At 49.5% G+C, this 16,622-nt stretch overlaps 1 protein-coding gene across 4 annotated transcripts in view; it reads left to right on the plus strand.

Annotated features, from left to right (window-relative positions):
- Window positions 1-16,622, plus strand: part of shank1 (SH3 and multiple ankyrin repeat domains 1) — a 534,917-nt gene that overhangs the window by 229,726 nt on the left and 288,569 nt on the right. For all 4 annotated transcript variants that reach the window (XM_087978262.1, XM_087978261.1, XM_087978264.1 and 1 more), the window contains 3 exons: window positions 8,396-8,473; window positions 13,398-13,464; window positions 15,464-15,722. In XM_087978262.1, coding sequence (XP_087834388.1) covers window positions 8,396-8,473; window positions 13,398-13,464; window positions 15,464-15,722 — 404 coding nt within the window. The remainder of the gene's footprint in view (window positions 1-8,395; window positions 8,474-13,397; window positions 13,465-15,463; window positions 15,723-16,622) is intronic.

The raw sequence follows: 16,622 nt of genomic DNA on the forward strand, positions 1-16,622 counted from the left end.
AGTTTACATGAAGTTGGTTTGGGGATTGTTAAGTTACGAGACAGTATTTGGAACATTGATTGTTTTATGCATTTCTGTTTCAACATGTAGACTTCATACAACCCCCATGCGTGCTCGCATATCCTGTCCATGATCTACCTAAATTGCATTGAAGTTGTCATAGTGTTAAGGACTTGGATGGGAAGGGATTTTGTTGAGTGTGTTCAAGAAAACTTTCTTCTTAAGTATATGGAGGTGGGTACAATTACAACATTAAAAGGCATCTGGAAAGGTACATGAATAGGAGGGATTTAGGGAGATGTGAGCCAAGTGCTGGCAAATGGGACTAAGTCAGATTGGGATGGATGAGTTGGACTGAATGTGGGTATGAATAGGAAAGGTTTAGGGCCAAATGCTGGCAAATAGGATTATATCAGTTCAGGATATCTAGTCAGCATGGACAAATTGAGACTTGGTGAGCCTTATGTTAGCGATGGGTAAATGGTTGGAGGGAATCCTGAGGGACAGGGTTTACATGTATTTGGAAAGGCAAGGACTGATTATGGATAGCCAACATGGCTTTGTGTGTGGGAGACCATGTCCCACAAACTTGATTGAGTTTTTTGAAGAGGTGACAAAGAAGATTGATGAAGTTAAAAATCACACAACACCAGGTTATAGTCCAATAGGTTTATTTGGACACATTAGTTTTCGGAACACTGCTCCTTCATCAGATGGTTATGGAATGTAAGATTGTAAGACACAGAATATATATCAAACGTTTACAGTGTGATGTAACCAGGTCTTTTTCAATATACCATTTCAGTTACATCACACTAAACGTTTGCTATAAATTCTGTGTCCTATGATCTAATACTCCACAACCATCTGATGAAGGAGCAGCGCTCCGAAAGCTAGTGCTTCTAAATAAAGCTGTTGGACTATAACCTGGTGTCGTGTGATTTTTAATTTTGTCCACCCCAGTCCAACACCGATATCTCCAAATCAAGGTTGATGAAGGCAGATCAGTGGATGTGTATCTGGACTTCAGCAAGGGTTCAATAAGGTTCCCTACGTTAGACTAGTTAGCAAGGTTAGATCACATAGAATCCAGAAATGGGATACAAAATTGGGGACAGAGGGTGGTGGTGGAGGGTTGTTTTTCAGATTGGAGGCTTGTGACCAATGGAGTGCCACAAGGATCGGTGCTGGGTCCACAGTTTTTCGTTATTTATATAAATGACTTGGATGTGAATATAGGAGGTATAGTTAGTAAGTTTGCAGATGACACCAATATAGATGGGATGTAGATACTGAAGAAGGTTACCTCAAGGTAACCTTAATCAGCTGGGCCAATAGGCCAAGGAGTGGCAAATGGAGTTTAATTTAGATAAATGCGAGGTGTTGCGTTTTGGAAAGCCAAACCAGGGCAGGACTTATACACTTAATGGTCGGGCCCTGGGGAGTGTTACTGAACAAAAAGGGTGCAGGTTCATAGTTTCTTGAAAGTGGAGTCGCAGGTAGACAGGGAGGTGAAGAAGGTGTTTGGTATGCTTGACTTCATTTCGGATACTGTGTACAATTCTGGTCTCCCTGCTATAGGAAAGATGTTATGAAACTTGAAAGGATGCAACAAAGATTTACGAGGATGTCACCAGGGTTGGAGAGTTTGAGGTTTAGGGAGAGGCTGAATAGGCTGGAGCTGGGCATGGGTTCAGGGTGAGAGAGGAAAGATGTAAAAGGGATCTGAGGGGTAAAGTTTTCAAGCAGAGGGTGGTGCATGTATGGGATGAGCTGCCAGAGGAAGTGGTGGAGGCTGGTGGAGGCAATTACAACATTTAAAAGGCATCTGGAAAGGTACATGAATAGGAGGGGTTTAGGGAGATGTGAGCCAAGTGCTGGCAAATGGGACTAGGTCAGATTGGGATGGATGAGTTGGACTGAAGGGTCTGTTTCCGTGCTGAGTGACTCTGTAACAGAAATGGGCCATTCAGCCCACCTGGTCAATACTGGTCCACATGGACTTGCACCAACCTCTCTAGCAGCATAACCTTCTGTTCCTTTTTCTCTCATGTACCCTTCTAGCTTCCCCTTTAAGGTATCTAACCTGCTTTCCTCCATTACACCGTGTGGTACTGTTACTGTGTCTGACAGTGTGGATGAAGCTCTGCAATGGGTCTTTAATTGAGAACAAGTTACCTTTCAAGTTTTCCTTTTAAATGGGGAAGTTTAACTGAGGTGTTTAACACGGGGAATAGTGGAGTAAGTCGGGTGGAGCTCTTTCTATCGATAGGAGGGCGGTAACCAGGGCGACACAGGTTTTATGGTAACGTGTCGATGTGAGGAGCCATTTTGTTATTAACTCAGTGCATTGGTGTGACCCAGAATGCACTGCCTGAGAAGGTGGTGGAAGACTTTCCAAAAGCAACTTTCAAATGCTAGGGAAATACCGAAAACGAAAGGAAATGTTTGACTGGCTATTGGGAGAAGAGATGGGAGTGGGACTGTGGACAGTTGTCGTAAAGACTGGCCATGTAGGTTAGCGTGTAGGAGTAACAGACGGTGAAGAAAGCAAATGGTATGTTGGCCTTCATAGTAACTCACCTCCTGACTCCCCAAAGCATATCCACCATCTACATGGCACAAGTCAGGAGTGTGATGGAATACTCCCCACTTGCCTGGATGGGTGCAGCCCCAACAACACTCAAGAAGCTTGACACCATTCAGGACAAAGCAGCCCACTTGACTGGCACCACATCCATTCCCTCCACCATTGACGCTCAGTGGCATCAGTGTGTACCATTCACAAGATGCAATTGACCAAAGATCCTCAGACAGCACCTTCCAAACCCACGGCCACTTCCATCTAGAAGGACAAGGGGCAGCAGATACATGGGAACACCACCCCCTGCAAGTTCCCCTCCAAGCCACTCACCGTCCTGACTTGTAAATATATCGCTGTTCCTTCACTGTTGCTGGGTCAAATCCTGGAACTCCCTGAGGGTTTTGGGGGGGTCAACCCACAGCAGATGGACTGCAGTGGTTGAAGAGGCAGCTCACCCCCACCTTCTCAGGGGGCAACTAGGGACGGGCAATAAATGCTGACCCAGTCAGCTACACCCACATCCCACAAAGTGGATAAATTAAAAAAAGGTATGTCCTGTGTTTACGGCAAGTAATCAGTGGTTAAGGTTAAGGTTAAGGTTGTGTGACAGGTTTTTGACAGTTGGATGTCAGACACAATTGTTCTGATTCTGACTGGGGTTTTGAGTGACCCATTTTGACTGACATGTGAAGAGAGACTTGATCAGTTAGGATTACACTCACCGGAGTTTAGAAAAATGAGAGAGGATCCCATAGAAACCTATAAGTTTCTGACAGGACTAGGCCGGGTAACCGTAGAAAGGACATTCCCGATGAGGTGTCCAGGAGCAGGGACCACAGTCTAAGGATACAGCGTGGGCCATTTTGGACTGAGATGAGGAGAAATGTCTTCACCCAGAGAATGGGGAGCCTAGGGAATTCTTTGCAAAAGGATAGTGGTTGAAGCCGAAACCTTTGATTGTTTTCAAGAAGTTATATGTAGTTTTTAGGGCTAAAGGGGTCAAAGGGTATGGGGGGAGGGGGGGGGGCAGGAAGTAGGAACAGGGACTGAGTTGGATGATCAGCCATGATAGTATGGAATGGCGGAGCAGGCTGAAAGGATGGAATGGTCTCCTCCAGCTGCTGTATTTCTGTGTTTTTATGACCAAATTGGCTGAGTAAACCCTTCCAGGGAACAGGAGAATCGACGTTTCGGGCATAAGCCCTTCTTCAGGAATGAGGAAAGGGCTCCTGAAGAAGGGCTTATGCCCGAAACGTCGATTCTCCTGTTCCCTGGATGCTGCCTGACCTGCTGCGCAGTTCCAGCAACACATTTTCAGCTCTGATCTCCAGCATCTGCAGACCTCACTTTCTCTCTGAGTAAACCCTTCGACAGGCTCCTACGATTCCGCTAACTTAATGCTGGCTTGCTGCAGAGCCTGAAGTTTGAGCTGCTGTTCCCAACAAACTGGGGCCGCGTTCCGAGGGATCTCCGATCCGGGACAGACTTTCTTCATTCACCTCATCCCCACCCCCTCACAGTCCATCTCATGAATGTGACTTCCCCCCCGGGGGGGGGTTTGCAAAACTCGCCAACCAGTCCCCTCTCTCTCCTGGGGGAGTCGGGTGGGGGAGTCAATTCTGGAGAGGTCAGTTGGACACAGTCCAAGACACGGAATAAGCCTGAAGAAGGGCTTATGCCCGAAACATCGATTCTCCTGTTCCCTGGATGCTGCCTGACCTGCTGTGCTTTTCCAGCAACACATTACCAGCTCTGATCTCCAGCATCTGCAGACCTCACTTTCTCCTCACAGTCCAAGACACAGCAGCCCCACGTAGTCAGCATCCCGTCCACTCCCCTCAACGTCCACTCCCTCCAGCACCAGTGCACACGGGCAGCACTGTGGCTCAGTGGTTAGTACTGCTGCCTCACAGCTCCAGGGTCCCAGGTTCGATTCCAGCCTTGGGTGACTGTCTGTGAGGAGTTTGCACATTCTCCCCATGTCTGTGTGGGTTTCCTCCAGTTTACTCCCACAGTCCAAAGATGTGCAGGTCAGGGTGAATTGGCCATGTGAATGGGTCTGGGTGGGATACTCTTTGGAGGGTCAGTGTGGACTTGTTGGGCCGAAGGGCCTGTTTCCACACTGTAGGGATTCAGTGGAAGATGCACTGCAGCAACTCACCAGGGCGTGTTTAACAGCATCTCCCAGACCAGGGACCACTTCCTTACTTGGGGATGTTGGGGATAGCAGAGCACTGGGGTAGGAGGGGCTGGGAGTGGGAGCGTGCAGATGGTGGAGATTGGGGGCTGGTTGAGGACAGGTCCTAGATGGCCTGTGATGCACCCTGTAGTGGAATGTCTGTATGACATATACACCAAGGCAGGAGACAGTGACCACCCAAAGACAACAGAGTGATGGGGTGGGGGGTGAGGTTGCTATCAGGGCAGAGCTGAGGGTGCAGTGCAGGAGGCTGGTGGAGGGTTAGAGCACAGCTCTTGGTAAAACACAGCAGGGATGGGGTATTTGAGACCTCGCAAGAATCTGCCTGACCCCGGGCTGGAGGGTGATTCCTGCAGAAGCTGCTCAGAATTGAATAGGCCACACAAAGTCAACACAATTTAAACACAGGAGCTTCATCATTGCATCCAAAGCTGTAACTGTTCACAGCTGAACATTTGTTAAACATCTAAAACATCTTGTAATGTCTGCCTAACATCTCTAAGTCCCCACTGTCTCTCTCACTCACTGATTTTACTGTTTGAATCCAATTTCTGTCTCCTTTTCTCCCCCACCCCTCTCTCCCCCACCTCTCTCTCCCCCATATCTCTCCCCCCACCTCTCTCTCCCCCCACCTCTCTCTCCCCCCACATCTCTCTCCCCCATCTCTCTCCCCCCACATTTCTCTCCCCCATCTCTCCCCCAACCTCCCTCTCTCCCCTACCTCTCTCCCCTACCTCTCTCCTCCAACTCTCTCTCCCCAACCTCTCTCTCCCCCATCTCTCTCTTTCCCCTCCCACTCACCCACCTCTCTCTCCCCACCTCTCTCCCCCCTCACCTCTCTCTCCTCCAACTCTCTCTTCCCCCCTCACTCGCCCACCTCTCTCCCCCCCACCTCTCTCTCCTCCAACTCTCTCTTCCCCCCTCACTCGCCCATCTCTATCTCCCCCACCTCTCTCTCCCCCAACTCTCTCTTCCCCCTCTCACTCACCCACCTCTCTCCCCCCATCTCTCTCCCTCAACTCTCTCCCCCCACCCCACCTCTCTCCCCCACCTCTCTCTCACCCAACTCTCTTTTCCCCCTCTCACTCACCCTCCTCTCTCCCCCCGCCTCTCTCTCCCCCACCTCTCTCTCCCCAACTCTCTTTTCCCCCTCTCACTCACCCACCTCTCTCTCCCCCAACTCTCTCTTCCCCCTCTCACTCGCCCACCTCTCTCCCCCCACCTCTGTCTCCCCCACCTCTCTCTCCCCAACTCTATCTCCCCCACCTCTATCTCCCCCAACTCTATCTCCCCCACCTCTTTCTCCCCCAACTCTCTCTTCCCCACCTCTCACTCGCCCACCTCTCTCTCCCCCACCTCTCTCTCCCCCACCTCTCTCCCCTCTCTCTCTCCTCCAACTCTCTCTTCCCCCTCTCACTCGCTCACCTCTCTCCCCCCCACCTCTCTCTCCCCAACTCTCTTTTCTCCCTCTCACTCACCCACCTCTCTCCCTCAACTCTCTCCCCCCCACCCCACCTCTCTCCCCCCTGTAACACCATGTTTGTTCCCCTCCATTGCTCATGTAATGAGTGTCTCTCTCTCTCTCTCGTTCTGGATCTCTCAGGCAGTACTGTGCAAACCTGCCCCCTTTGGGTTAAGATGTTAATCCAAGGCTCCTCCATTGCTTTCTTGGTTAATAATTCATTGAATGACCCCCATCGAGTCTTGGCCAACTTTTAGCCCTCAGTCAGTGCCATTAAAGCAGAGTACCTGCTGATTGGCACATTTCTGTGTGGGAACTTGCTGGATACAGTTTGGTTTTCCTACATTGTAAATCCCCATCCCTCTATTCACTTGTTTTCTCTTTCTCTTTCTCTCTCTCTCTCTCTCTGTCCTGCATCTTGCTCTCTCCATTTTCTCCCCTGTTTCTTTCTGTTTTCATCTCCCCCTGTTTACTCTCTGTACCTCTTCACCTCCTTTTTCACGTACACGCGCATGCTCTCTCACACACACAATGCACTCACAAACACACACACACACACGCGCATGCACTCACACACGCGCATGCACTCACACACACACACAATGCACTCACAAACACACACACACACGCACTGACACACACAGACATGCACTCACAAATACATGCTCTCACACACATACACACACACACATGCTGTTACACACACACATTCATTCATGTTCACTCGCGCTCTCCCACTCACACTCACATCCACTCTCTCTCAGACACATACACACGCAGACACACAGATACAAACACAGATACAGACACACACACACACATATATACACACACACAGAGGAGAGAGAGGGTCAATGTGAGCTGGAAGTTGATGCAAATGCACATTGCAAAACCAATGAGAGAGACAAGGACATTGAAGGTGGCAAGAAAGGGAGAGGGATGTGAGTGATTTAGAAAAGGATGGCATCGGAGGTTGTTCTGAGCAAGTTTAGCCTCCCCTCATTGTCGACATGTCCCTGTCTGTCCACATCCTGTCTGTCCACCTGTTTTGGCACCTCACTGCAGCTATCTGCTTCTGTCTGTATGTCTCTGTGACAGGCTATGTGTATCGCTGTCCAGATACCTGTAAGTCACTGGTTTCCTGTCTTGTTAACCTGTGTGAGAGTGCTGGCTTGCTGGTTTTGTCTGTCTGTTTTTGTGTGTCCATTTATGTGTTTCTTCATCAGACCTGTCTGTGCCCCTGTCTTTGGCTCCCTCTGCCTGTCTGCTCACTGTCTTCTCGTTTTGTTGGTTTGTGTGCGTGGATGTGTGTGTATATCATGTGTCAATGTACATGTGTGTGTCACATGTGTGTGCCTTTGTGTGTGCGTGTGTACCTGTCTGTGTACATTTGATTCAATGTGTCTGTGTACATATGCATGTGTGTGCTTCTGTGTGTGTGTGTGTGTGTATATATCTCTGTGTGTCAGACTGTGTGCCAATGTTAGGGTATGTGCATGTATGTGTGAGTGCTTGTGAGTGTGTGCCTGTGTGTGTGTATGTGTGTGTGTGTGTGTGTGCATGTGTCTGTGAGTGTGTCTCTCAGTGTGTGAGTGTGAGAGTGTCTGTGTGTATGTGTGTGTGTGAGACTCAGTATGTCAGTGTGTGTGTGAATGTCGGTGTGTATGTACCTGTGGGTGTGTTTGTGTGTGTCTGTGTGTGTCTCAGTGTACGTGAATGTCTGTGTGTGTGCGTGTGTGCGTGTGCGCCTCAGTGTGTGTGTGCCTGTGTGTGTCTCAGTGTGTGTGTGCGCGGTGTGTGTGTTTGTGTGTCTGTGTCTCAGTGTGTGAATGTCAGTGTGTATTTATGTGTGTGTTTGTGTGTGTCTGTGTCTCAGTGTGTGAATGTCAGTGTGTGTGTGTGTGTGTGTGTCTGTCTGTGTCTCAATGTGTGTGAATGTCAGCATCTGTGTGTGTGTGTGCATTTGTGTGTGTCTCAGTGTGTGTGAATGTCTGTGTGTGTGTGCCTATGTGTGTGTCTGTGTGCATCTGTGTGTGTGAATGTCAGTGTGTGTGTATGCGCGTGTGTGTGTGTGTATATGTGTGTGCGTGTGTGTCTCCCCCTGCCTGTCCTTCTCTCTATTAATTGCTGTGCTCTTCTCCCTACACAGGACAGCTGCACTCGGGTTCTGCTGTACCGTGGAGCTAATAAAGACATGAAGAACAACAATCAACAGACGTCCTTCCAGGTGAGTGTGACTCATGTCTTGGGCCTTTTGAGTGTGCACTCGCCGGTATTCCATCCCCTCGGCGAGTGTGAGAATGTACAGGCAGTGAGGGGGCTGTCGGATACACCATGTGTAACCCTGTGAGTGCTGTGTTCTACCAGTACTGATGCCTGGAGAGTTTCTCTCGGACAATGTCTGTCTTCTGGGCTAGGGGTACCAGTCAGTTCTACTCTCAAAGCAAAACTTCTGGGGCAATACCATGGTGCCTGCCAGCAAAATGGTCATTTCTCCTGGCATTTACACACCGAGCAACACATTTAATTTTCTTCTTCCTGCTGATCCCAAGTTTGAAATGCCTTTGGGGGTGGGCGTAGTGGATTTGAGGTTACTGTCAGAGAGGACATGATCATGTGGAATGGCGGGGAAGTCTCCAGGGGCTGAATGGCCTGATTTGAACGTTCTTTAATGATTGCTGTGAGTTATGAACGCAGCAGTGCTCCTGCGCTTCTTTCCACGACCTAGATCGATGTGAAAGTGGGTTAGCAAGGCCGGTGGAGTTTGCATTCACTCACTGTTCATGCTGTCCTTGGAGTTGGAGATAATAAAATGATGCGACTCTATTTTGAGCTCACATCCTCTGGGTCTAGCAGGGCTAGTTTCTGAGGAGAGGCAGAGTTTAGGAAATGTTTGACTCGCCGGAGATTGCAACCTCTGCCACCCTGTTACTCAGCGAAGCTGAGGTTGCTACATCGTCATCCACTTCGCCCCAGTCTGTGCCAGGATCCTGTCTTCAGGACCCTGAGGGACTCTTCCCCCATCTCTCGGTCCTTCCTTCTCTCTTTCAGGGACTTTCTAGTTTCAGTACGATCTGTTTCGATCAAACCTTGAGTAACTCCTCTGCCGAAACAAGGCTACTGTGTTCATCCTTCACCTTTGGCCTACATCCATCTAGGTATTTCTCCCTGTCATCAAGAAATGTTCATCAGCTGCCGGCTGGGTGTTTTTTTTCCTGTGACGTTAAACCACTTGAGAGTCTCTTTCCTCATCAAATTCTGTGGGTTTGACCCCCATTTCAAAAAGAGCAGTCATTTTCTGGATTGTTCCATGATAAGGCCTGAGCTCTGCAGGTGAGGCCTAACATTTATTCCCCTCAAATAGACCAGCAAGGACTTGGCTTCCGGAAGGGCTGCAAGTCCCTGAAATCCAGGTACTTTCCCAGCCCCAGGCTCCCCCATTTTTTTCCCCTCATCATGGGAGGAGGCGAAAAGGTGTGTTTGATGGTTGCTGAGGTAACGCACAGTGTGAGTGCACGATGCCACACTCCCAGAAGCCTACAGGCACTTCCCTCATATGAGAGAGAGAGAGAGAGAGAGAGATGAGGCTCAGCGAGGGCCAATGTGCCTCAAGTCTGAGATTGAGTAGTTTAGGGTGAGCCTGACCCCAGGGCAGGAAATGAACCACACACGCTGTCAGTGTTACTCTGCATCACAAATCGGCCGTTCAGCCAACTGAGCCAACCAAAATGAGGCAACAGGCTTACAGTCATATACAGCACGGACACAGACCCTTCGGCCCAACCCATCCATGCCGACCAGATATCCTAAATTTATTTAGTCCCATTTGCCAGACTTGGCCCATGTCCCTCCAAATCCTTCCTATTCATGTACCAGTCCAGATGTCTTTTAAATGTTATCATTGTACCAGCCTCCACCACTTCCTCTGGCAGCTCATTCCACATACACACCACCCTCTGCATGAAGACATTGCTTTTCAGGACTTAAATCTTTCCCCTCTCACCCTAAACTTATGCCCTCTAGTTTTGGACTCCCCTGGGGAAAAGGCCTTGACTGTTCACCCTATCCATACCCCTCATGAGTTTATAAACCTCTATAAGGTCACCCCTCGGCCTCCGATGTTCCAGGGAAAACACCCCCAGCCTAGCACCCTAGAGTCCTACAGCACATCTTTGGCCCAGCTCTGCTGCATGCCGACCACGTCTTCCGAACTGGACTAGTTCCATTTGCCTGTATTTGATGCATTAACCTTTCCAATCCATGGACCCGCCCAAATGTCTTTTAAATGTTGGAATTGTACCCACTCACCCGATCAGGGGCTTCGAGACTGGTGTGTCCAACTGATTGGCAACATCTGGCTTCTCAGGACCTAGTCCAGACAGAATTCCATCTCGTGGAGGCAGGTTCATATTTTGTTTCTTCCTGTGGTGGGGTTTTGTGGTGGGAAGGGGTAAGAGGCTAAAGGGCAGATTGAAAGTAAGAGGAGCCATTTTGCTTTCACACATCACCCTCTATGTGTTCAATCAGTCTGGGGCAATTATAGACACTCTCCACCTGGAGAGGGCTCAGAAGAGGTTTACCAGGATGTTGCCAGGTATGGAAGGTTTGACCTATGAAGAAAGGCTGGATAAGCTTGGACTTTTCTCACTGGAGCATAGGAGGTTGAGAGGTGACCTGATAGCAGTTTATAAAATAATGAGAGGTATGGATCGAGTTAATGGTAGCTGTTGTTTCCCGAGGATGGGGGATTTCAAGACGGGGGACACGTTTTTAAGATGAGAGGAGAAAGATTTTTAAAAGACACGAGGGACAAATGTTTTTACACGGAGGGAAGTTCATGTGTGGGATGGACTTCCTGAGAAATTGGTGGATGCAGGTACAAATATGACATTTAAAACACATTTGGATAAGTTCACGAATAGGAAAGGTTTGGAGGGATATAGGCCAGGAGCAGGTAGGTGGGGCTAGTTTAGTTTGGGTCAGCATGGACTGTTTGGACCGAAGGGTCTGTTTCTGTGTGACTCTATGGTTCATTAATCTTCAAGTGAAGGAAACTGCCATCTTTACCTGGTCTGGCCTACATGTGACTCCAGACCCACAGCGATGTGGTTGACTCTTACCTTCTTTCTGGGCAATTAGGGCTGGGCCTAGCCAGCGATGGCCTCATCCTGTGAATGAATAAAAATAAACACTCTCCAACCTTGGCAGGCTGGTTGACCTGGTGAGGAAGCAGACCACCTCCCTTGCCCACTGGGTGACGTCTTAATTGCTCAAATTCTGATGTTGGTGTACAGCTAATCCAAGGCCTGACACTGACATTTACACAGTGCCTGGGCATGTACAATCAGTGACAATTTACACACACCAGGCCATTCAGCCTCTCTGCAGTCCGTGCTAGCGGTAAAAGAGCATGATCCCACTTTCCAGCTGTTGTTCATTACTGTTTGTGTCCAGGGGTTTATTGTTTAAATGTGATGTGTTTCTGCATTTGTCCATTGTTTTGGATAATGGCCCCAACATCCTCAGGAGGGGATTTCAGTTGGATCTCCCCTTTCATCATTTAATCAATTAATCTGCTGAGGGAAATGGTATTTTATATATTTCCTTTACATTTCCCCTTCTGTTCCAAATTTAAAAAAAACATACCCCAGCCTACCTGATCTTTCCTCAAAACGTAATTGTCTCCATTTCCGGGAACCTGTAGGTGAATTCCCATCAGATGTGTTCACATCCTTCCTGTAATGTGGTGACCAGATGTGTTCCTGTACAGGGCCTGACAGACAGACAGAGTCGAGAGTATGGTGCTGGGAAAGCACAGCCGGTCAGGCAGCATCCGAGGAGCAGGAAAATTGACGTTTTGGGCAAAAGCCCTTCATCAGGAGACAAATCCCACCCCAAACACACACACACACACACACAAATATACATAGTCACTCACTCACTCTCTCTCACACGCACACACACTCTCAAACACACGTGCGTGCATACACATACACACATATACTCAGTCACTCTTTCTTTCTCAGACACACACTCACATGCACTCACACATTCACTCTCTCTCACACACACATTCACTCTCTCACACACACGCATTCACTCTCTCCGACACACACACATTCACACTCACACACACACACATTCACTCTCACACACACACATTCACTCTCTCACACACACAAACATTCTCTCTCTGTCTCTCTCTGTCTCTCACACTCACAGACACAAACACATTTTCTCTCTCTCTCTAACACAGACACGCACACACATTCTCTCTCTCTGTCCAACATACACGCACACACACTCTCTCTGTCTCTAACACACACACACATTCACACTCTCTCTTTGTCTCTCTAACACACGCACACACAGACAGACACACATATTCACTCTCTCTCTCACACGCACACACACACACACCTGCTCCATCCACATCGACACTCTGGTCAATAAAGCAAACCAATGCCTCTACATCCTCAGGAGGCTACAAGGCATCTTACCAAATTTTATGGTTGCACTATAGAAACCACCCTATCCAGGTGCATCACAGCGTGTTACAGCAACTGCTCTGCCCATGACCACAACCAATTACAGAGAGTTGTGAACACAGCCCAGTCCATCCCGCAAACCAGCCTCCCATCCATTGGCTCCATCCACACTTCCCACTGCCTTGGGAAAGCAGCCGACATCATCAAAGACCCCTCCCACCCCAGTTATAGTCTCTTCCGTTGGGCAGAAGATAGAAATGTAACCAACAGATTCAAGAACAGCTTCTTCCCTGCCTGTTATCAGAGTTATGAATGGACCTCTCATATGTTACAGTTTCTCTGCACCTTCTCTGGAGTCTGTAACACTAGATACTGCACTCTGTTCTATCACCCTGATGTACTTGTGTAAGGTATAGTTTGTCTGGATAGCACACAAAACAATGCTTATCACTGTATCTTGGTACATGTGACAATAATAAGTCAAATGTTCCCTGGCATGTATTCGATATCGGGCACTGAGGGATACACGAGGTGTTATTTGGTCATGTGCCTGATGTGAAAACACTGGATACATGTGAACTGGGAATACGCGGGGTTCCCAGTGGCCCAGTCAGTGACGGTGTTGAGGCCTGTGACTAAAGGCCTCGCTTTGTTTCTGCCCAGGTTGCCATCATCGCCGGGAACTTTGAACTGGGCGAATTCATCAAGAATCACAAAGACTCGGATGTGGGTAAGTTGGAGACACTGACGGTGTGCACGTGACCCCGATCCTAACCTTGACCCTGACTCTGATCCTGTCCTCGAACCCATGGTGCAGGTGGCCCCACTGGAATCTCAGCGGGAATTCTCCGGACTTGACTCTTTCCCTTTCTCGGAGATCCCTTGGGAATTCAGGGTGGCAGACAGCAAGGCATATTGTGAAATCAGAAAATGCTGGAGAAACACGGCAGGTCTGTCAGCATCAGTGGAGAGAAAGCAGAGTTGACATTTCGAGTCCGGTACTGAAGGAGGGTTGCCGAATTCGGAATGTTACCTCTGCTTGTGTCTCTCTCTGCAGATGCTGCCAGGCCTGCTGAGTTTCTCCAGCAATTTACAATTTTGCTTCAGATTTGCAGCACCTGCAGCTATTTGTTTTGCTGAGGTGCTGCATGACACTGGACAGAGATCCTCCGAAGGATTGTCCTAATGGGTAACACCCTCGGTGCCTATCCTTTTTGGAAAGCCTTTGATCAGTCAATTCACCAATTTCCCCCCTTTTCCCCACCTTGCTGAAGGCACCATCGTTTTATCTGGACGTCTCACAGTCAATGCCCAGAGGCAATTTGTTTCAGGCCAAAAATTATTGCTTTGCCCATTGACCACTGGGCTGTTTGACCTTTTTCTGACCTCTGGTCTGCTCCCCCAGCCCAGACCTTTGTTATCTCTGGGATCACTGAGTCCATCAGTTTCCAAAATGTGGCTCAGGTTCTAACTCACATCACATCTTCTTCATTCATTTCCCACTGGTTTGAATTTAATTAGCTAATCTCCATGCCAACCAGAGTCCAACCAATCAGCACCCTCTTGTCATAGAGTCCCGACAGTGCAGAAAGAGGCCATTCAGCCCATTGAGTCTGTGCCCACCCTCCGAAACAGCATCCCACCCAGACCTCCACCGTTTTCCATGCATTTCCCAAGGCTGACCCACCTAGCCTGCACTTCCCTGGACGCTATGGACAATTTTCCATGGCCTAACCCTGCACATCTTTGGAGTGTGGGAGGAAACCGGAGCACCCGGAGGAAACCCACGCAGACACGGGGGAGAATGTGCAAACTCCGCACAGACAGTCACCTGAGGGTGGAATCGAACCTGGGTCCCTGGCGCCATGAAGCAGCAGTGCGGGGGAGGTGATGGGCAAGTGGTATTATCGCTGGATTGTTAATCCAGAGACCCAGGTAATGTCCTGTAGGACCTGAATTCAAATCCCACCAGGGCAGAATTCAATAAAAATCTGGGATTAAGAATTTAATGAGATGACCATGAATCAATTGCCAATTGTTGGGGAAAAACCTCATCTGGTTCATTAATGTCCTTTAGGGAAGGAAACTGCCATCCTTCCCCAGTCTGGCCTACATGTGACTCCAGACCCACAGCAATGTGGTTGACTATTAGCCACCCTCTGAAATGGCACGAGCAAGCCTCTCGGGTCAAGGGCAATTAGGGATAGGGAACAAATGTTGGTTCAGCCAACAGCACCCTCATCCCTCATCTCACATGACAGCCTCACTTTCTTTCAATGAAAGTGGTGGTTGTCGTGCTCATAGGATCCCTACAGTGTGGAAACAGACCATTCAGCCCAATGAGTCTACACCAACCCTCTGAATAGTAACCCACCCCAGACCCATTTCCCTTCCCCTGACTAATGCACCCAACCGACACATCCCTGAGCACTGTGGGTAATTTCCCTTGGCCAATCTACCCTAACCTGCACATCCTTGTGATTGTGGGAAGAAACCCACACAGACCTGGGGAGAATGCGCAAACTCCACACAGAAAGTCGCCCGAGGGTGGATTCGAACCCTGGTCCCTGGGCTGTGAGGCAGCAGTGCTAACCACTGAGCCAACAGGGATCCCTGTTCCAGGGCTGTATGTGACGTGCGTGCTGTTGTTTCCAAATTGCTAACGTGCGTTCTTCCCCGGCAGCTGTTCCAATGTGTTCCTATCTCTCTAAGCTGTGTCCTTCCGACAGTTCCCTTCAAGGAAACGCCGACCTACGCCCCCCAGAGGAGGGAGGGCCACCACTCGCTCACCCTCCCCCACATGCTGCAACGCTCCAGCAGTGATAACAACCTCAACATTCCGGAGTGGCTATCCTTCCCAACCAGCCAGGCTCCACGGAACCCCAACGGCACACTGCGCAGCGTCAGTAACCCCCGTGGCGGACGCAGTAGATCGCCATCTCGCAGCCGCCAGGCTGAGGATCCCAAGAAACAGCGAGGACGCCTCAGGTAAAGCTCCCTCTCGACTGTCCCCATCCAACACTCCCAGGACAGAGACAGCATTGGGTCAGATACAGAGTAAAACTCCCTCTACATTGTTCCCCATTCAACACTCCCAGGACAGGGACAGCATTGGGTCAGATACAGAGTAAAGCTCACTCTCGACTGTCCCCATCCAACACTCCCAGGACAGGGACAGCACGGGGTTAGATACAGAGTAAAGTGCCCTCTACACTGTTCCCCATCCAACACTCCCAGGACAGGGACAGCATTGGGTCAGATACAGAGTAAAGTGCCCTCTACACTGTTCCCCATCCAACACTCCCAGGACAGGGACAGAATGGGGTTAGATGCAGACTAAAGCTTCCTCTCCATTGTCTCCATCAAACACTATCACATCCCCGTGTCTCCCCCTCTCAATCTCCCTCCTCTGTTGACCCTTTTCTCTGTATTTTGCTTTATTCTTTAATTTTCTGTCTCCCTGTCTGTCTCCTTGTCTCTTTCTGTTATCTGTCCCTCTCTCTGTCTGTCCTCCCAGTCTGCCTCCCTCCCTATCTCCCTCCCTGTCTCTTTGCCCTGTCTGTCTATCCTTCTCCTTCTGTCTCCCTTCCTCTCAGTCTGTCTCCCCCTCCCTGTCTCCCCTCCCCATCTCCATCCCTCTCTGTTTTGTCTCATTCGCTGTCTCTCCCTCTGTCTGTCTCTCTCACTGTCTCCCTCCCTGATGCAGTCCCTCTCCCCGTCCCTCTCCCTGTCCCTCTCCCTGTCTCTCCCCCTCTCTTCCCCTCTCTGTCCCTCTCCCTGTCTCCCTGTCCGTCCTTCGGGCCAGCCATGTGTGACAGTGGGAGAAGTGTGGTGCAGACAGTGATTAATGCGACCCCTCCCCGGCCCATTGAGCTGGAACATCCCCGG

The sequence above is a fragment of the Chiloscyllium plagiosum genome, unplaced genomic scaffold (assembly GCF_037043375.1).
Source record: "Chiloscyllium plagiosum isolate Xiang-an unplaced genomic scaffold, Cpla_swu_hap1 HiC_scaffold_33, whole genome shotgun sequence".
NCBI classification, from domain to species: Eukaryota; Metazoa; Chordata; class Chondrichthyes; order Orectolobiformes; family Hemiscylliidae; genus Chiloscyllium; species Chiloscyllium plagiosum.